Raw genomic sequence first — 27,192 nt, forward strand, 5'->3', positions numbered from 1 at the left:
CACTACATAATCACAGCAATCTCTCTTTCAAAAAGAGATCTTTTTCCTCTGGCAAAATTATTAACTTATAATGATACTACCAGAGTCCTGCAATGCCTAACTGGGTTCAACTTCTCCCTCTGTAAAAAGAAAATAACAGTACTTCTTTCCCATAATCATGGATAATGTGATTTGAGGTGGTAGAACAGGTTCTAGAAGACGACATAGCATATTCTCAAATATTCGAATGCTTTAGAATAGCAATTAAAATGGAGATTTCTATTTTCCCAAACAAATGTTCTGAAGTCCTGTTCAACAGTGCATTTTCTAAGATACACATTGATTTGTATGGATTATACTTCTTTAATTAAAATAATTTCAGAGCTATGTGGTGGCACAATATTTCTGCTCACTAGTTTGTGGCACATCTTTCATTAGTAAAATTTGCTGTATTAGAGTAAAAKACAAGAATTAACCAAGTTCATTCCTATGGGAAGATCAAACCAAATATTTATGGAGCCTGAAACATATCAACTTGTATCCCTAAACCATCTTTATACTGGTATATTTGTYTTTTTATAATGAAGTCTGTTCATGCCATTTAACACAAGGACAYACTGCATAACACACCATGTGGCATACAGAAGCTATGCATTTAGCATGAGGGCAAGAAATATCAAAGCCAGGCCCTCTGCTGGACCATGCAAAAGAAGTGAAAGGRATTAGTAGCTTTYCAAAATGAATTTAATAAACTTGAAAGAAGTTCAAGAATATCTATACATGGGCAGGAACAGCAGTGAATTTGTCTTAGTAAAATTAATCATGAYGTACTCATGGAGCAGCATTAACAACTAGAACTAAGACTGAAGTGGCAGCAAGAATTTTATTTTAACAATCATCAGCCTTGGAAATATTATGAGTCAAGCACAATCCTCTGAATTATACAAGCCTGAACGAAGCATTATCTGTACTTTTACATAAAACATAACTTGCCTGTTRTGGACAGAGGGGGTTTCTTGGATCATGCATGGTATATTATTCTCAAGGTTGTAGTTCAAACTGTTTGTCACACAGACTGGCTGGGCAGGCCACAAGTCTCCTGTGGGGTAAAGACCTAAAARAGGAAAGGGGAATGAAATGCAGAGCAGCAGGAACGAGACTCCACAAACTCTGTCACACTGACACCTTATTTTCAGATCCCCAGCAAGGATTTTCTGCTACAGAAAAAAAATCCAGAGTTACTAAGCAATTTTTTTTTGTGATGAAGGTCTGTCTTTAATAAAATATCAAAATTCCTATTTTTTAAAAAATATGTACGTAGGACTTGAACTGAGAAACTGRAATTCAACAAAACAGGGCAAGACACTCCTACAGAGGGTCCTTAAGTGTCAGTGACACAGCGATGCACTTCCACACAGCAGGAGACAGCAGAAATGTAATCCCCATTGGCTTCCTTGTCCCYAACTCCTCAGACCAGTAACCACCTCTGAAGCCCAACTACACAAATACAGCAGGAACAGCCTCAGATTTTCAACAGACTGGAGCCRTTCCCAACCAAACAATTTGTGAATTCATTAAATGCTGTATTTAGCCCCTAGGGCAGATTAYCATTGTGTTACTCTTTGTGGACTGAGTGCCCTGACTGCTCACAGATACTTGGTTCCTGCCCCTGATAGCCCACAGACACTTGGTTCCTATCAACTATGTGAGAACTGGCAGCTGGAGAAAGGAARAAATCCAAATTAGCAATTTCCATGAGACAATGATTGCAAGGTTGGCTATATTTCATTACTTCACATGAGAAGTTAATATGGCTACCATGGAAAAAGGTTAATCAGCATTTGTATCCTATCAGGCACAAGTTAAACTACAGCAGCAGGGCAGGGAGTGCTGCTGCCCAAAGAACCATGTGTCCTAACCAGCTTTCAAACTYCACCTCAACAGGGAGCACAATGCCTTTATGAATCCCACTCAAAAAGCCAATATAACTTCCCTCTGAGATACAAACAATGAAAACTCAAGAATTTTAACAGCGCTACACAACCTCACTCATTATTGCTTTCAAACAGAGCAAGTACCAGCTGTGAAAATTTAGAGAGAAAAATGGTCATGTTTGAATTGATGTGAAACTTCACATTAACACAGCAACCAGTGCTCTTAATCTCCCAACTGCATTGCTTCAGGATATTAATCTGTGCAAAGCAAGATGAAAAAAAAGAAAAAATACCTAGAACATGAGTTGAAAGCTAAATGCTGTCTTCACACAGAGAAGATGCCACAAAAAATCATCAAGGTTATAAGCAGAAACTGTCAAGGTTTTAAGCCTCCATTTGTTAACTTTGCACTTAACTTGCTAGAAGCAAGTTCTTGTAAGGATGTGTCTATCAAGTTGGTATGTGCAAGTGTTATTAACAACATCACTAAAACTGCTTGACAAAGTGTGAAAAAAAGAGCTTGTTAATACTGACCTTTATTTTTGTCAGGATCTGCAGCTATGTCAGTGAAATTGGGACATAAGGTTTCAGGATATTGGGGGATGTTGTTCATGTCCCTGCTGAATGAAAAGAAAATTCAATTTTGTAAGTTTCATAACCTAAACTATTTTAAAGGAAATATACAGAGGTAAAAAATATTCTAATGACCATCATGATTGCTGTTGCTTTCTCACTGTCCTAATTCTTCTTATTTTTGAATTACCACTGCAATTTTTAAGGTTCTTTTCACTTAAAACACACCTACTTATCACACATGCAAAATGAATAAAATTAACACACCTTAATTACCCCATTTTTATTATCCAAGTATCAACCTACTGCAAATTAATTCAACAGCTCCTTTCTAAAACTGGAAAACTAGCTATAGTTCATGAAGATCAGCAGGACCTCTCACAACATTTAAACAACTGTCAGGTAAGTTCACTTTCATGTCCATGAAGACTTACAGAGACACATGAGCATCGATTTGATATTCATCATAAGCAATCCAACAAATTGGTCAAAATGAATAAAAGGAAACATTTTCAAGCACCAGAATCCCAAAGGAAAAAGAATGGATTATTTCTCCAAGTGAAAACAGAGAGCAATAAATGAGAAGTGAAATGAGGATTCATAGTAATAAAAATTGTAGTTGCTACCTCTATTACAGTAAAGAGGGAGAAAGGAATGTAGGGGAAAGAAGAATCAATTTTCATGCTGTATATCCTAGGAGAACATTATTCCCATTAAAAGAATAGCATCAACTTGAAAGTCTTACTCCCACCTTTTAGAAAAAAAACCCACATTATTACTTTAATATTACTAAGCAGTAATGGAAATGTAGCAAATTGCTAAAATCTGGAAGAAGTGAGAGTGGAAAAGCAATTTCCATCTACTTTCCATTTGCAAGCTTTTATTGTACTTATGCAGCATAATCAAATTTGCTTCTATTGTTTAATGTACTGAAGAAGATTCTTCTTCCAACTAGTAAKTACAATCAGATGATCATAAAAAATTACAAGATAACAGGTAGGTATTATTTATCAAACTGAGACAAGACTTCAAGTTGGTGTTGTTTCTTTAATGCCTTACAGGTGCAGATTCAATTTTTTTACCTGGTATTGCAGATGTTATGAGACAGATTTAAAGTGATAGGAGTTTCAGATGGAAAATCATTTTGTGAAATATTCTCTCCTAAAGAAAAGAATGACTGAAAATCAAAGATCCTAAAAAAATAAGTAYGCACACAATATACATACACACAAATAGAATCATCAATCGTGTTAATCAAGTTTTTTCTCAGACTGGATTATCACTAATTGCAACTTCAAAGCCTGCTTCCTAGGTCTGTGGTATTAAAATGTATTTTAGAAGACTTAGAAGAGATTACCACACTCTTAATGGAGAGATTCCTTGCTACTATCAAAATAATTTTGAATTTAGAATWACTTATTTTCTTTTAAGAGGCATTATAATTTGAACAAACAGCRAAGTCATATACCCATGATTAGTTATCTATTAGATCACAGGTTCAGATACATCACAAACTATCATTTAGTAATGTAAAGTTTTATGCATACATAAATACACATGCACGTTCCTGGATATATTTAAATCATTCAAATAATCTTTTTCCAGGCACCCAAAGCTGAGTTTGCTGATGTCATTTCAGCACTTTAAAATTTACTTCTAGTGCCACATCACTCTGGATAATTATGGCAGTGACTTTCAACTACTTTAACGATATTCATGCATTTAAAATTGCAGTAATGAACCACAGCTCCCATTTCTCTTACTAGTCAAGTCAGACCACCTGACTATTTATGCCTCAAATACACCCATCCAAAGCCAGCATTCTCATATCTAAACTGCATTCACACATTCCTCATTTGTGCATTACTTAAATAGTTAAAACATTTTAAAAATAATAATGTGATGAAACAAATTCAAAGGCAGAAATTGCTTTGGCTAGTGGCTCTCYGTTCTCCCATCTTTCCATGGCAACTAATTGTGCATATTCTTCAGTGAGGAGCCTGACAGTCATCTTCTTCTCCATGAAGCTTGTGGCACTTCTGGTCAAGTAAAAAGTTCTTAAATCTCTCCTTGTGTGTCTAAGAGGTGCTCCACAAAAGRCAAGTTACGCCTTGGCAGCCCTTTCCATTCAGCAGAAGGCTGTAACTGCCCACTACTGTGWAGAGGTGCTATTTGCAAAACTTACTGGATGGAAGAAAATGCCTGGTAGTAATCATGGGCTTTTTATCTCCATCTGAACTGCTGGTACTGCTCCAGCTACCCCAGCTCCCACGACTTGCACGAACACTTCCTGATGAACTTCCACAATCTGAGCTTGAATCAGAACAGAACTTCTCCAAACACTTCTTTTTGGGTCGCTGATAAAAGTTTTCTAAAGAAGTAGGAAAAAAAGAAAAACAATCAAAAGATCAACACAACATTTAAGAAAGTCTTGTCAGGGAAACRTCATCTGAAACATGAATTGACATGGATTCTCTGAATTTACTGATGAGAAGGAAAGTAGTGTTTACTGATAGCTTCAGTAACTACACCAGCCTCCTAATACAGGGAGCTTCCACCTACACGATATCCCAGTAAAATGAATGCAGGTCAGGATACAGTGCAGATACGGGCAACAGGTTGAAAGTGCTTACAGTTATTTGAAATATATAGTTAATACTTTAAACCTGAACTATATCCTGGCTGCAGAACATGCATAGTAAAAGCAGTGACAAAATGTTGCAAGTAATGAATTTATAAATGATAGATTCTCTTATTATCAGAGACGCAAAGAACAATTCTATAGAAATTTATATCTTTCTTCAGATCTCCTCTTCCCTGAAGTCAGGGAAAACAGATGATTAAAATCCTGATGGAAAGGCAGGATGCAGGTACCCAAGCTAGTGGTGCTTTTTAAAAATGACCTGCATATTCTAAAATTGACCTTTGCTTTACAGTTGCTTCAGTTAATACCAGATTTGTTTTGAACACAAAARCATACAGTCAGTCTGTCTTTCCTTCACCAAGAGTTGATGGATCATTGCTTCAGACTGATTCATTTTCTGATTTTCACCACTAACCAACCCCATGGAGAAGCATGCAGAGCCCTTCAGAAGCGAGCAGGTATTRTTTCAGACACTCCACTGAGCCAGTCCTGTCATCCTCACGTCATGGTTCGAAGGGGAGAAAAGCACAGGTCTCTCAAGTAAGGAATACAGCTCTACTGCCACAAAATACACATTCTGTTTCTTTCCCCATTTAAGACAAATAAGATTGCATACCTGTTTCTCCCTGTATGGACAAGCTCCCAGCTTTTTGGTCTGCTTTACAATTTTCCACGTTATTCTGAGGACACCAGGCTCTTATTCCGACATTTGCTCTCAGATCCGGCCTTTCAAAATCACTGCACATGTGCTTCAACTCACTCTGCTCAGGGACCCTAACAGAAGCACACCCAAAAAAACATGTTTGCGTTTTACATTTCATCTGCATTTTTCTTTTCAGGCATTAAACACCTCAACTTACACAGCTATCAAGGCAAAGTGCAGGGGAAGCAATAGGTTTGGAAGTCTTATTCCCCAACCTTACAGAAACCTAAAAAGCCTTTCCCAAAATGCAATATCGTACCAGACTACTACTTCTTGGGGGAAGAGGCAAAACAACACGTGCATATTTARCTCCGTTCTCTAATGCACTTGCAGAAGGCAATCAGATGTTTAGTGATAAACACAGTCTAGCAGTGCACACTGATCTAGATACAAAGAAAAATCTGCCCTGTGTTCATTTCACTGGCATAATTACAACCAGAATAAACTCACAATGTGAAGCAATCTTCAATTTTTGCTAGTAAAACTGAAATGAACTATCTGCATCCAATATCGTAATCARAGAGTATTAAGGAAAAGTGATTAAGAGCCAGCTGTCAAATTTCCGCACAAAGGGAACGGTTCCATCATAACTCAGAAAGCAGCAACTGCTGAATTGGTTCAATAAACAGACACTGATGATTCTCACTGCTGGATTTTTCTCCTTCCTATCTACAAAGGTGTGCACCCASCAAAGATTTACACACGTACTGACCTCCCACACAATGAATAGAAATTTGTGCATGATGAGTTATAAACAGCCCCTTCAGATTTACAATCTCCTTTTAAAGTCCACTGACATCAACAGAACCACTCGCAGTAAAAATTAAGTCTGTGAAGGCTTTGTAGGATTGTGACCTTAATTCAAAGGGCAAGTGGAGGGGAAGAAGCAGGATTTTCTCCTCAACAGTGTTTCTATTCTAGCAGAAGTTTGAAACTAGTGTTTCTTAATAACCCAAATAATTAAAATCTAAAATTAAAAAAATTTTTTTAGCAATTTATCACTGRCTTTAAAATGGATTTAAGCAATCCTCAGGGGGAAAAAAAGTAACTTTCCACAGTGCTCACTTAATACTCTTTAGAACCTAGTGCTGCGCTACTCTTTTTCATTATTASAGCAAAAATGCAAGCCATTGTCTCCTTTCTACACATTTCTCTCCCAAAACTGGTAAAAGTCAACATTCCCTCAGCTACTCAATACAGCAGATGATTCTCCTGAAGGTGGAATCATTTCAACATCAATTTTATTTTCYTTTTTTCACTGAAGAGAATACACAAACTTCTCACAATACACAATGGTAAGGAAGCTAACCACCCAAACTTCAGAGACAGCACATTCCAGACTCTAACAGAGAGCTACCACGGCCATGCAGAATGGGATATGTCTATATACATGCACATTTACAAATGGAATTTAGATTTTTTTTTTTTTTTTTGCTGGTGATACTTAGTACTGCACATTCCTAAAAATAAATGCTTGGGCCAGGATTGAAGTGTTGTTTATTTACATAGATAATGCAATCCTGCCTAATGTACTTTGCAAAAGCTACAGAAACATTACAGCAACTCTAGGTTTYTTCATGATTTGGTGAGGCAATGCATACCTTGTAGATATATTTACATTCTTCTTCTTATTTTTTCTAGATGTTCTATTTCTATTCCAATTAATATTTGGTACATTTCCTTCCTTTTTCTCCTGAGGTTTCTTCTTCCTATATGCATCTTCTTGCTAAAGGCAAAAATACAAGCTGAGACAGTATGTACATTATAAAATGAACTTAACTTAATCAATGAAGGCCATTGGATTTTTCTAGCTAAATTTCTCTGGATTAAATGACCCGACCCAAATGCATAGTTACTTTGTGATTAAGTGCCTTTCCACAGCACATCCTCTTTTCCAGCACCATCAATTTAACCAGCCTTTCCAAGACTCTGTCCATCAAGACAGCAAGAGATGACGAGAGAGAAATTTTTGAATTCCCTAACTTAGCATTTTCCCCGTCAAGAGTATCTAGCTCTGACATTCAGGGAAATAAAAAAAAYGGAGGGAGAAAAAGTAAAGCAGTCAATAAAATTCCCAATGTGCTAAAAACAAAAAACATCTGCCAGATTTATGATCAGCTTGTGTGCAAGTTCAGCAGCAATAAATCCTCCCTTTCCTCAGCAGCTGGGGGGTGTGGGGGAAGGCATTCATTTGAATTACAACTGAGGAAATTATGGAGTAAGTTACCAAAAAATACTAGGCATTTCAAAAAATGCAAAAAACAAACTGACACCATCAGCCACACATGGAAAGAAGTTTGCAACAACAGTTTCCAAAGCAAGACTAGACCATCTCTTTTCTGACATATTCTCCAAGCACCGTAAGCAATTCTTCCTGTCACATTTTTGCCATGGCATTTCTATCCAGTAGAGAGGATACAAATATAATCAAAATTCTCACGTTTACTAATTGCCTGATGAAGTTCTTTCAGTGTTTTATGCTGCCTGCAACAAAGGTACAGTCTGATGTGTTTCTCTTACTCAGAAACTATGGGTGACAAATGATCCTTTGAAGAATGACCAGCAACTTCACAATCTGTTAAGGGGCTTCTCCCTGCTGTACTCTGAAATGCAAGTTTCTGATGCAAAGCCCTGGATTCGGAGATCAGGTCTGCAAATGAAGGTCTGTATGACCACCTCCCCTCCAGAGAATGTTCCCACATCATTAGTGTGGCTGACAGCCGRCATTAGATTGGGCCTGCTCTGACGGTCACAATCCCTGGCTGTGATATGGCTGTTTTAATTTTTACCCAAACTGTTCATCATTCATTCCATAAAGCAGAATTAATACCCAGCAGATGAGGGACTGTATCTGCATACTCCCTCATTTATCTGACTTCAGATCTGTGACTCCACATAATAGTCCCTACATACACATACGTACCTACRTGTGTATATATATGTACATAAAGTATAAAAAGAAAATTTTAAATTTGAAAAGCAGAAAGATCACAATACAAACCTCAGAAGAAGTAATCTCCTCTTTTACACAGCATGGAGTCTCTTCCTTAGGTCCCTTATTAATCTTTTTCTCTGTGGAAGGCTTTAAGTTGATCTGCTTTTTTAAAGTCTCGCAGTTTTCTGTTTCATTCCTGAGAGGCACTTGCTGGCTATTCCCTACAATGAAACAGTAACAACAGTTTGTATGGGAAGAGAAAGGGCTCCCAATCATAACCACAGTAYYTTCTGCCTTTATTTACAAACAGGCTTGTGTTGCTGCCCAAAACACTAGAAGACTAACCTGTAGGCTGGTGATACTAGAAATTTCAAAATCAAAAGCTAATGCTATGTAAAAATTCCAGTTCCACAAAGTAGCTTTGTGCTGGTTCATGCTCATGAGCACACTACTCCCAATGCATGCACAGATTACCCAAGTCCTGCTCATCAACCTCACCTGAATTTGAGCAATTTGGGTCTCAGCCATGAGTCTGTAAGGAAGAGTCTAAAGCTAGAGAATACTGGACTAAAAAACAAAAATTAAAAAAACCCTGCAAGCTGAGTGGAGAGAAAGGACAACCTTTACTTGGTGCTTTACATCTCTGAAGTGCCCTCTGCATTCACCATGAAAACAAAGGAAAGATATCCTTTCTTTAGGATGGGTTCCACACTAAGAGCTCTTTTTCTTGAGAGGTTTGTGAGGAAGAAGAATTATTCTGGTGTAACAGAGTCCAAAAGATGAAAGCCTCGAGAGGAAGCCTGCCTCAATAACTAGCAAAGTTGTTCAGTGGAGTCACAGCTCTCTGCCTGGGTCCTGCCAGGACAGGACAGAATTAACTTTGCCTCTGTTCAGTTCCAGGTATCTCAGAGATCTGCAATACATCACAGTGATCTGCTACCAAAACTCTCAGCTGCTCTGCATGAGAAATGTCACCRCTTACTGCACTGAACTGGCCTTCTCAACTGAGAAATGCACACCCACACATTTCCACAACTTCCTACCAACAACTACAACATTCCAGCTCTGAGTCAGACACTGTCTTCCCKCTGGAGCAGGCAGCCATGGGGACTGCAGAAGGACCACAGATGAATGAAACACCAGGCAAGAGAATCTGGCAGAGCTCTAAAGAATGCTCCGCTGCTCTCCAGCACACAAACATGTGAGCACCTGAGGTCTTGAACCCTGTTTGCACAAAAAAACCACATCTGTAACTATAAGCAAGATACAAACACTACTTTTCAGACTTAACATATCCTACTAAATGTCTTTAGACACAGAAATACTCACAGATCTTACAGTGCAAAAAGCCACAACTGCTAATAGACAACAAGGGAGATTACTTCTAATGCTTTTCCTACACTAAATACACTGAATGATCTCCTCAGTCAAAGCAAAGAATAAACAACACTGCTTTTTAGGAGCACATGAAGAATCTCAAAGTATCTTGTAAGTACAATAGTTTCACTATCCTGCCTTCACCTGATAGTGCACCCTTGTACCTACYATAGCCCACAGGTAACAACACAATGGGAAGCAATGAGCCCGTGGTTAACAACTACACAGGACAGCATCATCTGAAATCCCTCTGTGATGGCTCATTCACTAAATAAACTCTGCCACAGSTACAGAAGATGCCAGTTTTCACCATTCAACTGCTTTGCCAAGTGCCTCAGTAAAGCCAAGCTTCCAGAGGGTACATTCTCCTATCCTGCTCTTGATTTCTCCCAGGTGTTCTTTTGCTTTCCTAAAATTTTGAATTGTGAACCTAAGAGGTAAGACTTCCCAGGCAGCYTAGTGTAACGATTTTTAAAAAATAAAAACAAAATAAAAATATACCTAAGCAATTATTAACAGAAACAGTGATCTGCAGATTCCTACAAAATATAAGCTCACATTATTCTGATATCAGGTTTTTGTTATTTTGGGTGGTCCCATCAAAGGAGTTCTGAACATCTGCTTCTGAATRTGCTTGCTTGGTGACTCAAGCCATATTTTCAGTGGACCTGAAAACAGCAAACTGGGATCCTTCTGAGTATCTGACAAGTGCAATTTGTGTCTTATAAGCAGATCTATGACATCAATTCTTTTAACCGTTAAAATGCTACGGCACAAGCTTGAAATCTGTAAACCAAGCAAATTTCTGCTTTATGAAACAACTTGAAATGCAAGCTGYTTCCTTAGGAATGTAAACACACAAATTAGAGTGAACACATCAGCAACACCACACCCCCCTGTCCCATGCAAAAGACAAAATCCTGATCACTGTGAACTCAACAGGAGATCTCACTTACTAATTTAGACTAATAGAATTTGAAAAAAATTACCATTAATTTTCCTAGAAATTTCTTGCAGTTCTGGCTGTTGTTGAGGTGAATTTCTGGACAAGTGACTTTCAGGTAGCTTCTTGGACATCTTCACAGAACAGAACTCCTGTTCTTTGAGCTCAGCTAGGTTTTCTGAAGTTTTAAGGTTAGTTTCCTTAGGAAACATACATGTTTGAAGATCTTCCTTCAGATCACACTCTGAAGAAGTATTTTTAATGAGAACTGTGTTTTTCAGTGTACTTTCTTCTTTACCCAGAAAGTCTTCTGGAAGAGTTAAATTCTTGCTAACGTTTATGCCATTTGCATATTTCAGAGTTACCCAGTTCTCACTGACAACATCAGTGCAAATGTCCTCTTTTGRTGCTGAGATTTGGTTCTCTGCAATCTGATTCTGTTTCTCATCAGTAGCTGCAATGGCACTGCCAGCTRCTGTGTTTGGTTTCTGCTTACTGTAGTAAACGGAACATTTGTGTTTCTTCTGAGAGTGGCTGTAGGTYGCAGGACTTCTCTTTGCCGCGCTCTGACTTCGGCTCGAAGAAGCGCCCACAGACAGGAAGCCCTTCCCTTTACCCTTATCTGAGGAACTATAGGAATCCATAAATGTCTTGCAGCTTCCCCTGGAGGAAAAAAAAAAAGTAATTTGGGATTTGTTTTTCTTTACAAAGCCATCATGAATTGTTTTATGAGATACTGTTGTAAGRAAAAGAAAAGGGGGTATATTCACGAGCCACAAAATTGCTTTAGGTCTTCAATTTACCACACTAGCTAAGCACATTCTGATTTCAGTGAGCACTGAGCAAGACTCTTAAGTATTTGTCCAGGCTTCCAACACACCTACATGTTCAGTGTAATCACTGACCCCTTAAGAGGGTCAGATATGAAAACCATCAATGTATTTTCCATTTTTTCCATGGTTGCTACACATGGTGCATCCTTTACTTTCACCACACAATTTTTACCTTGTGTCCTACTGGTAATATACAAGATTAACAAACCCCTGAGTTCCTCTATTCCTTCTGTGTGAAGATGGAAGTTCTCTAGAAGAGGCTACTTGGAACACTGTCTCCTTTAAAGCAGCCCACAGAAGTATCAGAATACAGACAGAAAGCACCACTCCACAATTAACAGGGTAGAAAAGAAGAAAAAAAAAGTATTTTTACTTGTAGGAATCAGAGCTGATTACGTCAACGGAGTTGCTGTTCTGCTGCGCTGAAGCACTTGGATTTGGCCTCTGTCTTGACTTCATGAACTCTGCTAGAATATACTGGGCTTGCTGGAAGGCTATSAGAATCACTCCAAGCAGGGACAAACTGCCAAAGAAAACAAAAGATACTAGTGTCTAAAACTTTCAGGAGTATTTAGTAAAAGAGTTAAAAAGTTTCTAACAAGATACACTTTTCAAGTATTTTGTTAGTAAAATCTACGCTAATCTAGTAAAAGACAGACAAGAAAACTCAAAATATACAGCTTTAAAGATGATAGTAGTAATTGTCTTTTCCTTYCTTTCCTTATAGCCCTTACTACTTATTAGCTCTATAAGTCATCAGTGTTACAAAGAAAAACTAGAACAAAGAAAAAKTTCATTCTAAAAAAGATAATCCATGATTGGAAGATATTTTTGAAGTAAATCTCACTACAACACAATCACATCATATCATAATATGATTCCTACCAGCCTTCTATTCATTCATGATAGTCATTGTCATTATTTAGGTATTTATTTAATACTGTCTCTTTCTTCTCCTAGAGAAAATGCTGGCATATAATGAGCCACAAATGCCAGCACATTTCTGAAGTAAAAATGTACATGCAATATAACCTCTCTCCCCATGGGGTATTAATTGCACCAAACATATATGGATCAGAACAAAAATAATTGTGATTCATCAAACCACGTTCTCAATCATGCAGAGTAAATTTTGTTAGCAGGAAAACAGAACCAGAAATTCCTGATTTTTCAGATCCTTATAGCCTCTTTCTGTGGCATCTAAAACCATGCAAAGTGGTTACCAGTGTTGCTTTGTTTGTACTGTTTTCAGTACAATGCACCACAGTGTGAATCAGACCTCAGTCAGGGATGCATCAGCACATGTGCAATAACACCATGACATTCACATGCACTGCATCTTGCAGGAATTCAGGGGTGCTGTGAAGAAAGCATTACCTGACAAAGAGGACAGTGAGCCTCCAGAAAGACTCTTCCCAGCTGGGTCCTGGCACCACATCTGCACACAGTGGTAGCAGATGGTGAGGAAGAGTCACGTTGAGTGTGAAGTGGAACTCCAAATCAGCAGCAGTCACCAGTGTGAGCTCACGAATTACCCATGAAGACGTAAAGTCAGGAGTGAACCTGTCAGGAAAAACAGAGATGGTGTTACTTTTTCATTGCTAGCCTGAATGTAATTTTCTGAAGTCACATTGGTACCAAACCCATAAAAGATATAACCATATTTATAGTAGTAGTAATTGCAAAGTACTACTACCACTATTTAATAGTATGAAAACAAACTTAATAATATTTACTAATAATTCAGTGGTCTTCTTAAAATTAATAAAATGTTACTGATTAATATGATTATTAATATATTCATCTAATAATAACAACAGTTTGACAACATGAAATACTATAATTTACCAATATTTTTAAAGCACAGTTAAATTAAGTGTCCACTACCTACTTAAACTGTGAAGGGGCAATAAGCACCTAACAGGGGTTGAGCCTTTCAGGTCACCTTAAATCAGCAAAATATGTGTTTATTGTGATTCTTCACAATACTCTTATTACTATGACTTGTTTTCATTTTCTCAAGGAGATGCATGTGATCAACTCAGGTTAATCAAGAAAAGCACAGTTGTCAAGAGTTCAGCCAACATTACTGCAGAAAGGGCCAGGTACTAGGTTACAAAGCTGGAAAGATAGGGAAARAAGAAGAAAACACCAGATTTGTCTCTTCTTCCACTTCCTCGACCCATCTCATTATTCTACATGATTGCTATGATTGCCTTTCCAATCAGTGGAGGTGAAATTTTTTGTATAAGAAACCACAGTTACTTTAATACAGTAATATTAACTTTACTTCTGCTTAAGCCACGGTATCTTTCACTCAAGAATATTTTAAAAAGAATCAGTTTTAGACTATGTGCAATGTTGGGAAACCATGACTAGATTGTGGTCAGGCTACTTGGAACAAAAGCTAGACAATACAAGCAAATAAAAAACTGTGGCAACTCTTTTGCTTTAATTTATTATTTCATAATGSACTGATAAAAGCATGTATGCTGCTTTTTAAAAATAATAGGTCATATAAAGAATCAGTATTGTATTATCCATTTGTTAGTGTTCTCCTTAGGGAAAGGCTTTTTAAATTTCCATTCAAAATTTTGTGCGTGTTATACTATTGGAGGGTCTACTCCTGAAGTTAATTATTTCAAATTTCCACTTCAGTTATTTTGTCAGCAAATTTGTCAATGCTTACACGATGCTGATCTCTCGTGATGAGTTCTGAGCCAGGAAAAATTCCTGACAGTCTAACACTTCAAATCCATATCCTTGGCAACTGTAGCCATTGATTTTCATTGATGAAATTGTTATAGGAAGAGGCCCAATATTCTCTACTTTGAAGTTCTTCGTAATGGATAGAATTTGCTTGCTGTCTTTCAGTTCTTAAAGGAAAAAAAAGAGCAATTATTTTACAGTGCATAAAAATAACATTCTTACATTCATAAATAAATGCCTTTTTTACTTACAATATAATAAAAAAACCCACAGAAGTGACTAAGATTTAATACTGACTGTTTCACAGCAATGTATTTCTTTTAACTATTTTYAGTCAGCATGTTGGAAAAACAGAACCTACACTTCATCTTTTAGCATTTTGTTTATGTAACATTAATGCTCTGTACCAATACCAGTGCAGAGCAAAGCAGCCAGCTGCACAACCAGAGATCTGTGTCTCCTTACTCACGTCGTCTGCAGTCCATCAGTGTAGCTTCTGGCACYTTGAATCGAAGGGATCCTCCTGCACCAGGGAGTCTTCCTCCTACTTTAAGCAATTCTTTGGCACCAAAGCCTTCKACACTCACCACATCCAGAACGGTTAAGTTGTTTCTGCCATAACATAAAAACCAAGCAATCAGCCACTAAAGCACMAATTAAGATTGCAAATTCATAGCTTTGCTCTCTAGGTGCCAAACCAAGACTACAGTGTTTCAGTAACAGAATCATTGGCCTGATTATCAGTGGCTTGAAATCAGTGGCCTGAAACCATTAGGGTTCCTCTAAACAGAGACAGGATCACTCTAGAACCAGCCACCAGYGAATTTCACACAGTGAAGGAGTGAGTTTAGTGACCACTCCCATTGGGTAACAACTGCGTCATCAAGTAAAAATGGTTGCTTCTTCCACAAATTCTCTTTTCCTACAAAGATAACCAATGTTTGACTGCACATAAGACTTACTGGATACAAAACTCCTATCATTATRGAGTCAAGCTGAAATAATAGCAAAGCCACACAATGTGTTTCTCTCTTAACTCAAAATTGCCTCAGTACAGTCACATGCGTTTTAAAATCCTCTGGTCACCCATTAAGAACATGAGTGACTGAGACATAAGGCATAAAGACACATTTTGAGCAATTTTTATTAAAACTGAGATATTCTGACTTTCAAATGTTGATCCTTTGTCTGTGTGCAAGGACTTTGCATATTCATTTTTACATTGAGTTGCTTGATTCTCACAACTAAAACTTGGCTTACCTGATTAAAATAAGGGAAGCTACTCTTTTGTAGTCAAGAGGTGTAAAAATTACACCAACTTTTCTGGTTTCCAGTGGCTGTAAACTTAACCAAATCATCTCCGAACTGCATTTCTTGCTGATGAGGTCCTCCTGATGTGCATTCTGTTAAACAAAAAATGCACTTCTTACTCACAAAAAAATGTGTGTTTAAAATGTCAATAAAGAAAGCACTGTATCACTGCTTAGCACCACATAAGATATTCTTGGCAAGGTGCAGAAACTGCTAACTAACTTCTTACACAAAAGTCTTTCATTTTGACAACATAAAACATCAGATAAGATTGTTTATATGAGCAAAAGTTCATATTACTGCATTTATTTTGAGGAATGTATTACTTCATTATTTAAAGCAGCTTTTATTTGCTCAGATGGGAACGAAATTACATAGTGTTTTTCATATTCAAGGAATCCTGAAACACTTCACAACACAAGAACTGACGGTGCACTGATTGCAGAGGGAAATGTGGCAACCATTATACCCTCAGCATATGACTTACAACTTGATTGAAGTGAGAAAGGGACTGTTGGCAAATATGCTGATCATTTGAGTCCCTGGAAAGAAGCCAAAGTGAATTCTCTACTATATTAATTGAAAACCAGAACTACTAGAAGTTCACTTAGTCTGGAAATAATGTAAATTTTTGGTTGGTTATTTTTTTAAATACTATTGTTTATTCTTTCTGCCTTTAAAAAATGAAACTAGCCCTAAAACTTGCTCTTCCAGAAGTGGGGGTCCCCTCTTAGAAAGGAGTGATCAGATATCTACAGCAGTCAAAAAAACATTCCAAAAGGGCTCTTGATTATTTTTTTCTCAATTTATGGGCAGTATTAACAGCTTTCCTGATATTTTTCAGTTCAAAATGTTTTATTCTTAGTCTGTTTTATTGAAAATAACATACAAAACCCATCAGAACCTGCACTGAATAGTCACTATTTATTAAAAGCAAGCCATGTATAGCCTTTGCAAACTTCATCGTATCACTCCCTACACAGACAGACATGCACTCAAACATGAACTTAACTATTCAATGCACATAAACTAACTAGGGAAATGAGAACAAATGCAGAAATTTAAATATTAACAACTACGGATTTGGTTAACAAGCCAAGATCCATCTCCTAAGTGCTAAATACCTATCTAACCATGCATGTTCCCCATAGGTYTTGAAATCAAATGAAAAACATGTACTGCACACACTGATGTGAAGATCTACAGCTAGTTTTCCATTTAGTCAAGAGTATGGTGTRTGGGACTGTGGAAACTCACTCCTACTCTGTGCTACCTTCCCTCTTTCAGAGTGTGCCTACAGGCTAGGATTTATGAACTGCTGTCTCCTCTTTTACAATAACTCTTACAACTGTTGCCAGAAAGGAAAGGTCAGCTTTGATTAGTGTAGCGAACATACTCTTTCCTTTTYACAAGGTACAAATACTTCATTAAGATCTTAAAGCATATGCACAGAAACATGTATCTATACAGGGCATAAAAGATGAAGCTACAGCATGCCCAAACAGCAAGGAAAACACATTAATTCTGGGCTTTTGCACAAATCAGAAGCCTAAGAAGAAATTCTCCAGGTACTCAGGAGAGTACTCTGGTCAACAGATTACGCCAAACATCCCTGATTACAGCATTTTCTGTTTCTGTCTGTCATCCATGACACAACACCTCAGGTTTAAAGCACAGCTCAGCACTGGTGTGACCACTCTCATATAAAAATCAGGCAATGGAAACCAGAGAGAACCATGACATTCCAAACCTGAATATACAAGTTGCAGTGGCATGAAGCTGAAATGCAGAAATCTGCCCCCTCCTCCCTTGAACTACCTGACACTATTTCTCTCTACTGAAAAGATCACCAGCCTGCTCCTGACATCACCAACACAACAGCCTGACACCCCATGGTGAGCCTGGAGCTAAGTATTACATCCCAACAACACATACACACACACTTGCAGGCATGCATGCACTTCCTCCCTACAAGTCTCTCCAAAAGAGACTCAAATGCTGAAAATAATTAACTGCAAAGATAGAAACCTGACAAAGAATCAAGAAAACACCTTTAAAGCCGTGAAAYGGCTTTAAATGGTAATTGGGAACAACCCAGACGCAGCACAGCTAGAAAAAGCCTTCTCTAGTGTATAAGAYCACTTCTACAAAAATTAGCCATCTTACCCTGTGAGAACATTCATCCATTAGCCTGAATTCAGTGGTTGTGAAATTAATAGCTTGCACATTTATGCCGAACCTAAATAAACCAAAACAAAAAGTTAAGCACTTGAAACCCAGCCTGTCAGAACTGCATTGACTTAATTTTTACGTGCTGGCATCTATTCTTAAATAAAGACTACTTTTACAATTGCATTTTGGCAGATGTGAAATATGGTGGAATTGTGGGTCTGCATGTCAACAGAATACACTGCAAGTCAGTTTTATGTGGATTCCACACACTTGGAACACAGACAAACTGGGCATTTTAGGTCTGTCAGCACAGAATATTGTAAAAGATCGCAATCCAGAAACAGAATTTCTAAGCCACACAAACACAAATTCCCCAAAGCTTTTTCTGCTTGCACAAGTGTTAAGAAATAATCATCATAAATCTCATACAATTCATTCAAATACCCCCCTTTCTGCTCATGATTTGTTTGGGATAAATTCCTATTTTCTGTCATGTAATYTGTAAATCAAATTCACTTAAAGCGGTTGATTTTCTTTGCCTAAGTGTAAATTATAAGCATTTGTCACCAAGGTATTAAAAACTGACATAAGAAAACCAACAGGTAAAATGTAATTATAGAGGACTAATGGACCTCCAGCCACTGAAATGAAAATTCCTTTGTYMCAACTGTCAATGATATTAGCTTAAAARGAACCAGTTAATGGATGTGATTTCTGGTAAACTTAGAAGATCTGCAGAAAYAAAAGTGTGCAAATACAGAGAAAATGTAATTGCAAATCACTAGAAAGAGTCTATGTGGAAATYATATTTAGTATGCAAACGGATGCAGTTATTAATGTGCATATATATGCACAGACATATATATGCATATCCATGTACCTATGTAAAGAAATGAGGTTAAGGAAGCAATWACACAAGGATTGGGACCCCAAATAAGCAAGCTACACCTAAGCACAGGGGTAATCCCACTGTCTCTAACCAAACAGTCCTAACAAGTGTAACATTTTTTCCAAGTTAAGCTTGACAGCTGGGGCTCAGTATACCTCACCAAATCCCTTTATTGTCCATCTAACTCTTCTCTAGATTTCTAATTAGACCATCTCAATTCTAAAACAGAAAGTCCAAAACAATGCAGAAACATTTACTTAGCTGACCCTAAACATTTATGTTGAGATTCCTCCCTCYGGACCTGCATTTTGCTTCCTGGTTCCCGTTTCCTCTTCAACCAGGGCTATCACCTAGGAAAAGGCTAAGAAGAAAACTTGTCCTGGTGGGAGGGTTCAGATATCTTCTTCTCACTGATCTGTCTACAGACCCCACAGATAATAACTAACATTGTGAGGACACCTACAACCCCAACTCTGTAAGTTGTTCACCTCACCTGGGCAGCTTGTGCTAAGCCTCAGATCCTAGAGGATGCCCAACTATAGTTTACATCGGGCAGACACAAACTTGTTTAAAACATGTTCAATTTGTGTTTTATAAATGATAAGGTACATTGCAAAGGCATGCACCATACAGGGTGCTGCTCTGAACATGGCTGTATCTGCCAAAATGGGTCAGAACATAATCCCTACCTAAGTTACACATTAGAAAACTAAAAAAAAACCCAATAAGCAACAATCATAAGGCATAGCAAATAAGATCTTTTAAGAGGGAAAACAGTWCCCTGAGATAGTTATTACCATTTGTTCAGCAGACTCAGTGAAGCTTGGGGATCAGGGTAGTAAGAAAGAGGCAGAAGCTGCAACGTAACTGGGAAGGATGAAGGGTTTCTTAGTACGAGATATTTTACCTAAATAGTTTGGAGGGGAAAAGAAAGAGTTAAAAACTACATATTTGAGGACTGGTTGGTATAATAATTCAGCACTGGTAATATGATATGCATTTTCAAGGGACTTCAATCTGGCTTCTGTCTTAATGCAGTATAATCATACATGCACAAGACTGCATGGAACAGCAGGACATGTCACCACAATGTCAAAATTTGCAAAATCAGCTATGAGTGCATTCCGAACCATGTGTATGAAAATACAGACCGCCCCCACTCCCCAAACAACCCTTTCATTTGGATTTTGATTTATGCAGGCAGATATGAACAAAGCTCTTGCACAGTAGAAAATGAAGTTAGTGAGGTGCCACCCTTTCTTAGAGAATGCAAGCAGGTTATAAAAACTACTGTAATGACTAATAATTAAATTGGACAAATGGAATATTAAGGTAATTCACAATATGTGCATATGAAAACTATTTCCATATGACGGTTCTGACCTAGGTTAGGTTAGTACAGACCTAAACCTGACAAACAAGAAAGAAATAACTGTCAGTGTGGCTGGAAGATACAACACTTGCAGAGCAGAGCGATGTATCTCTCATGAACGTTTTACACACTGCTATTACACAAGGCAGTGGCATGAGGCAGGCCAYCCTGTAACCACGTGCATCACTAATGAAAACACACCCTATCCCTAGTCCCATGTTCAATTATTTTAACACAAGCACATAACTTGTACAATAAATGCAAGGAGTTTTAACAACTACAAAAAATTGTTGGTTAAGATCTGCACTGCTTTACTACTCTCCTTGCACTAAAACATTACAACTAGGAAGCTAGGAAACTTACCAAAGAGCCAAAGGGATACAAATTTACCGACTTATTCAAGACACCAATTTACAAGCAGCATGAAAATACTAAGTAGCACCAAATATTAAACACAGACTCTGTTATTTAAATAAGCTAAACATGCATCAACTCAGAAAAAAGTGCAGTAACAACCATCCTCACCATACTGCTTTTAACAGCTGTGGCACTGAAGTTGAGCGTAAGGCCAGGCTCTGTAGTCAACCGTGGCAAGAAAAAGGCAAAGGATTCCTCTTCAGAGTTCTTCTGCTGAATAAAGCGAGCCGATCCTAAAATACTTCTCCTGCTTTATTGGCAAAACCAGAAAACTTTGTTATTTTTTTTCTTTCAAACAAAGRAGACCAAAACCAAAAAGATTATTTGCCAGGACCTATAACTGCATTAACTAATTTTTCTTTGAAAATGGTGTCTACAAAATAAAGTCCATAAAGATGTACCCTAGTAGCAGAGAGTCATCATAACTTCTGTGTTACGTAGGACAGGGACCAAAAACCTTAAAAGCCATTCAAAGACCCTAATCCTGAGAAGACTACTATGCAACCTGTTGATGAAGGATTTATGCAACTCCATAAATGCTCTGATAAAACATGCTTTGACTGCTTTCATGCCAGGTAGCCCTGGTGAGATAACTACAGTCAGAATATTTTTCACATTCTGAAGTTCAAGCATCTGAAAAGCTTACTTATGGCTGGCAGTGCCTTGAAATGAAAGCTGGGGGTGTCTGGGGTGCTCTGAAACTCTATGTACTTCAAGAGAACTAACTTAAGTGTAAAAAATGGTCCAAAATGTTTTGTTCTAATTAAGAATACTTCAGGACAGATATTCTGTACAGACCTGCATGCTTCCCCACGTCTTATCTTTTGCCATCTTTCATAAAGGTCACTTGCAAGCTCAGAATCCACATCCCAGGCAGAATGGTCCAGAGAGAGACTCTTCTGCCAAAGCAGATTTGCTAAAATGATAACAGATTTTTCAATTTTACAGAGATAATATTTGTCCCTTCCATCAACTTCTGAATGTGAATTATCAGTATCTGCAAAGGGCCAGATCCAAAAATTAAAAAGGCAACCCACTTTTCCCCTTCAAAGCAAGAATATGCGAGGATATCTATATTATTTTCCGTATTAGATTTGCCTWAAGAAACACCTCTGTAAAACCAAAGTAACTGTACATGAAAACAAGAGTATGGGTATTGCACAGGCTTTATAAGCTCTAGGTAAGCCCTTTTCACTGCTGCTATTTCTAACAAATGCCATTGAAAAGTAACCATGTCATCAGTAGCCTATACAGTGCCCTGCACTGATGGCAGTAAAGTATCATGATAATATATTACACAGTGGGACAAAAATATAGTAGCACAGCAACAGCAGGAAGCAGAACAATCCCCACAGTTTGACAAAAATATTTTTTTCATTTTAGCTTCTTTTCTAAATGCTGATGGTTTTATCGAATTCTTCTTCAGATAAATTGCAAGGCTTTAACAGCAGTATAAAGACCATTGCCTTTTAGAAAGTTAGATTCACGTTGGTTCAAGCATTTTCACATAGCAGGAAGTAGTTAGAAAAGCAAACTTCTTTTAAAAGAAAACAAAAAATACTTATTTTGAAAGTGCACATACTTTATTTTACAATCTTTAAGGTAATGAATTGAGATTGGTGATTATTGGAATAATCCAACTACCGTTTCTTTAGGTCAGTATTTCCAGGCTCATGAATTACACATTTCTGCTTAAGAAATACCAATATCCTAAAGCAGAATGCAGAATATCTGTGTGTAAAGATCTCATTATGTGTATTACCAGAATGAAAATAAAGTAAGCAACAAGGATTTGGTTGTTTGTTACCAGCCATATTCCTTTATAGAGGTTAAAAAAACAACCAACAAAAAAAGCAAACACTTGCTTCTAAGATATGTAYCTAAGGATGCACATGTATCAGTAATTGTTCAAGTCACATGTTTCTCTGCATCACTTTAATCCTCCTTTTCACATTTGACTGACTATTATTGCCTTCTTCACATCCTCACACAAAAATACATTTTAGGAAATGTCATCTTGAAAATACTTTCAAGAGAGCTCTCAAACATTTAAAGCCTATGGTACCGCCTGCCTTCTGAAATTCCCTACTGCACAGAGAAGAAAAAACACTATTCTGATTTAGCTTTCAACAGATTCAACAATCTTTAGGCAGTATCATGCCATATAATATCTACTGCTGTATTTTAGTAAATGCCAGATAGGTACTTAAAACAACTCCCAGCATTACAGTATCTGGAAACAGATTCCTCAGTTCCAGAAAAAATGAGACCCTTTCCTTCTGCTTCACATGATACAGTGTTAAGGATGCTGTTTTATAACCCTGATAAACCATCTTTTGCAGAAACCTATGAAATTATTGCTGTGAGAAAAAGATAAATAGAAGACCTTCAAATTTAACTCTGGATACAGGTGGATATTGGTCAACATTTTTTGTTGTTGCTTTTCATCAAAGAATTACCAGGATCTGGGCCCAGGTTATGCACATTTTCTAATAAGTTGAGCAAATGGACCATTTCACCAATTTACCTCAACATCTCTTGAGAAAATGTGTGACAAACCTACCTGAATCAGACTTTCCCAAGTAGCACTGAATATCACAGTGGGCAATTGCTTCAAAATTAAGATCTCCCTGCTGGAAAAACAAACAAAAAATATAACAAAACAGAACAAATTTCAGTTTCTCAGTAAATAATTTCATAGAGTCAAGTAAGAGAATTAAGGCCTAGAATTAAGAATTAAGAGAATCAAGTGCCAAGAGAACTATAATTCTACTCTGTTCAGCTCTGGGGACTTCTCAAGCTACAGAACGGTTTAACAGAATGGTCTGTTACTGTGCTTTTCTTTCAGGACTAGGGAACAGACTTTTGGCCTGAGAGAGACACTGCTGCAGTTGGGTTTGCAGTGCCTCATAATCAACACACACAATCGAATACAATACCTTGGACACAGCTGAATATATCTGCAGAGGTATTTCAAACATCACTCCCACATTTGTGGACAAACAAATACTAGAGAGCACATTCGTTACAGTGTCTTGCACACTGAGCTTCAAAGAAAATACATTCCAGCAGCCTGGAGGTAGAGTCAGAGGTTCAGCAAAATTCAGAATCTAAAAGGAATCAAACGACAGCTGMATTAAAATTGGTACAGCATTTACTGGTGCAGGTGATACCTTGCAGAATGTAAACTTCCTCTTCCTTTGTGTTTTGCTGTTATTACGTGGTCATATGTGCTCATAACTGATCCCTATAGTTATCTCAATAGCAAAATACAAAAAGAGCCATTCAGATGCCTACATCATGTGCTTATTCATAAACCAGATTTGCMTGATTTTAATCAAGCAGCTGTCGAGTAAATTATTGGCCTCAAAGCTCATCTACACACTAAAGACTTCCACTACRAAGAAATCCTGAATCCTACAGAGCACCAACACACATGTAACAATTCTGAGAACAGAGCAATGGTCTATAATTTGATGCATCTGTAGCTGCAACTCAAATCRAAGAACAGTTGTTAATAAAACAATACGAAACTAAGCTGGACAGTGAATAATGCTCTTGAAACAGTAATCTAATAGTTACAGATGTACATACACCTTTATTTCTAACTGATTCCAAACAGCTCGGGGAACACCAAGTTCTTCAAAGACCCTATTTTGTATGTCAAATGTCTGCATATTTAAATCAAAGACAAAAAACATTGTACAAAGACAAAACAAAGCTTACCTTTACTATGTTCTTTGTTTCTCTGGCTATGAAGACTTCATTCAATTCAATACTGAAGTAAAAATTATTTGTAAACCATACGGACCAATATCCTGAAATATTATGATGTGGTTCTATATGAAACAATGCTGCAGAAGGATCTACATCAAAATACCTGTAAGTAAATACAGAAAAAATATAAACACACCTGCAATTGTCCTTGAGTACACACCAAGTACACAACTGTAGCATTCTTCCTTAATGAGGCTCTTCTAAGTTTTTAWGGAGAAGAACAAAATTATTTATTTGGGAATAATTACATATAAGAGTAGAAATTCACAAGAATCATATAAAAGAGGTAGGCAAAAAATCTACCCTCTTGTTATGCTATAGCACAACATTGCCCACTGCTTTGTGATACAACAGACTGGATGAAATTGGCAAAAGACGATTGAAGAAAGAAAAGACTTCACATTTTTTTTCTAAAACTCTCCAGCTTCTGCATTGCATTAACAAGGATGTTGGAAATTTTATCACAGACTAAGCAACATTTATATGATATGAGCTGCTAAGGCATATCTTTTTACTGGCTCCTGAAATGCTTCTTGCCATGCAATACAGAACTATTGCTTGAAATGTAACAGGTCTGTCTTGGCAAATGGCACAGCAATAGTAGGAAGAAGCCTCTTCACTGATCTTGGAATCATAGAGTGACAAAGTAAGTTAACTTCATCTCTTAAAAGTAAGGTACAGTATTTTCATTRTAGTATCAGTGAATGCTAACAAACACAAAAATCCACTGTCAACCTACCCTTCCATCACAGGACAGAAAAGACAGGCTTTGAGTGTTGTAGTGCCTTTCAAAAGATCTTTCTTGYTGTCAGAATAAGGACTTTCACTGCCACAGGATGCAGCTGGGAAAGAGCAGACACAGAGCATACATCAGCCAGAAGAATATTCATAGTGATTTTCATGTGAAGATTTGCAAGAACACTAAAAAGGGGAACCTTTGCTGGTGYAATCATCACACTGGTAAGTAAAGAATCCAACTGTTTAAGTCCTGATTTCCAGGTTWCAAGCCTTGCCTTAAGTATTCATGAATGCCAAACACCTTCAAAAAATACACACACAATAAGGCTACAAAGAGCAACCTGAACAATTTAAACCACATGCCATTGGCGCAGCATTCTTACTAATCAGAGACATTGCCTCCTTTCAATAAATGAAAAACTGCTCTGAAAAAAAAAAGAATCACTTCACATAATAGTCCCTTCTTTCTTCTTATTCACCCATGCTTTTCCTAGGAAAAACATGAYTCAATGTCATTATGTTTTCATTTCATAAATGTTTTAAGTCTATACACTGCAGTCTAGTGGTCAGAATAGGGAATAGGCTGGAGTCAGGAATGCTTAAATGTCAATCTCTGCTCTTCCACAAACACGTCTGGTCTCAGGCAAACCTCTTCAATGGTCCTGCCAAGAAATGTCATAGAAAATGACCACCCAAGCACAATAGCCTTTTAGGAAACATACTTGAAACAGAGAAAAACCATAAACTATAAAAGRATGTTGAAAAAGCATAGTCAAGAATGCTTACTGTAAGATGAACTAATATTTTAGCAAATGTTTTTTCCCCCTTTTTCAAACATGTATACATATTTCAAACAGCCTTTGAGCAGSATAAGAGAAACCAACTACACACAAAAATGGTGGAAACAAGTTGCAAAAAGAATTCATTCTCTTTCTTAATAAAATCCAGACGAGTTGATTTTGTGATCTTTCAGGGTCTCTACTGAAAAATGCTMCCTTTTTTTTTAGCCATCAAATCCTGTTTAATCATATTATCACTAAATATATGTTACCTTTACAAGGAATAGAAGCAACTTTTGTGAAGTTAGTAGATGATGAAGATAGCAGTACTGGCTCAAACTCCACAGGYGATGTGTCTTTTTGTGACAATTGCYGTACTTCCTGCATGAAGACAAGACAAGTGACTTTTGTAGCAGTACTACCATTATTAATGTTGCAGCTCCTGTATTAATTTATCTTCTTGTCAAATTTGCAAGCCACCATCTGCCATTTTCTCATATCGTCTAAATCAACACATCAATTTTTTTCAAGTTAACAGCTCTTAATGTCTTAAAAAAAATCCATCACCGAACTACATGTCATCTCAAAGATCTAKTAGACATTTGGGCACACTTAAAAAGTTTAGAAGTGTGACATTTGCCACCAGCAAAATAAATCTGTTATTAGAGAAAGCTAATTCCCCAATCAAATGACACCCTGAATTATGAYGTCCTGAAGCCCATGATTACCTGTATATGCACAAGGCTGTCTCCAGAATGCATGATATACACATCTACTGATGAACGACCTGTCCAAAACAATGAATACTGAGGTAAGTTCACCACAGATGGAAACACTCTTGTTTTGTCAGACACTCACATGAAAAGCAATCCCAGTTGAAATTTTAAAATCTTTGTGTGACAGATACCCTTGTAAAAGGGAAGAAATATTCACATCTTGAGCTGGCAAACATTTGAGAGAGGAGTAAAAATTCACTCTACAAGAGTGAACGTTGCCCACAAACATGAAGGCACGCTTCAACAGGAAATATTCATTATCCCCTAAATCCTAGATAGAACACAATTCTCCCATTTCCTAGGGGCAGGGAGATAAGAATTAACAGTTGAG

The 27,192-nt window shown here is 37.3% G+C and overlaps 1 protein-coding gene across 1 annotated transcript in view; it reads right to left on the reverse strand.

The window, feature by feature from the left end:
- TMEM131L (transmembrane 131 like) overlaps positions 1-27,192 on the reverse strand; it is an 85,699-nt gene that overhangs the window by 5,140 nt on the left and 53,367 nt on the right. The window contains exons 9-31 of the mRNA XM_057375310.1: positions 26,814-26,872; positions 26,358-26,466; positions 25,308-25,410; positions 24,518-24,671; positions 23,731-23,901; positions 23,355-23,424; positions 21,590-21,707; positions 20,900-21,038; positions 19,800-19,909; positions 18,108-18,180; positions 15,891-16,033; positions 15,100-15,242; positions 14,611-14,797; positions 13,299-13,484; positions 12,295-12,444; positions 11,135-11,751; positions 8,835-8,989; positions 7,435-7,559; positions 5,747-5,904; positions 4,672-4,857; positions 3,569-3,647; positions 2,448-2,530; positions 973-1,093 (exon numbers count right to left, since the gene is read on the reverse strand). Coding sequence (XP_057231293.1) covers positions 973-1,093; positions 2,448-2,530; positions 3,569-3,647; positions 4,672-4,857; positions 5,747-5,904; positions 7,435-7,559; positions 8,835-8,989; positions 11,135-11,751; positions 12,295-12,444; positions 13,299-13,484; positions 14,611-14,797; positions 15,100-15,242; positions 15,891-16,033; positions 18,108-18,180; positions 19,800-19,909; positions 20,900-21,038; positions 21,590-21,707; positions 23,355-23,424; positions 23,731-23,901; positions 24,518-24,671; positions 25,308-25,410; positions 26,358-26,466; positions 26,814-26,872 — 3,439 coding nt within the window. The remainder of the gene's footprint in view (positions 1-972; positions 1,094-2,447; positions 2,531-3,568; positions 3,648-4,671; positions 4,858-5,746; positions 5,905-7,434; positions 7,560-8,834; positions 8,990-11,134; positions 11,752-12,294; positions 12,445-13,298; positions 13,485-14,610; positions 14,798-15,099; positions 15,243-15,890; positions 16,034-18,107; positions 18,181-19,799; positions 19,910-20,899; positions 21,039-21,589; positions 21,708-23,354; positions 23,425-23,730; positions 23,902-24,517; positions 24,672-25,307; positions 25,411-26,357; positions 26,467-26,813; positions 26,873-27,192) is intronic.

Source organism: Malurus melanocephalus, unplaced genomic scaffold (assembly GCF_030028575.1).
Source record: "Malurus melanocephalus ecotype Western Australia unplaced genomic scaffold, MMel_1.1 scaffold_9, whole genome shotgun sequence".
In the NCBI taxonomy this organism is placed as follows: domain Eukaryota; kingdom Metazoa; phylum Chordata; class Aves; order Passeriformes; family Maluridae; genus Malurus; species Malurus melanocephalus.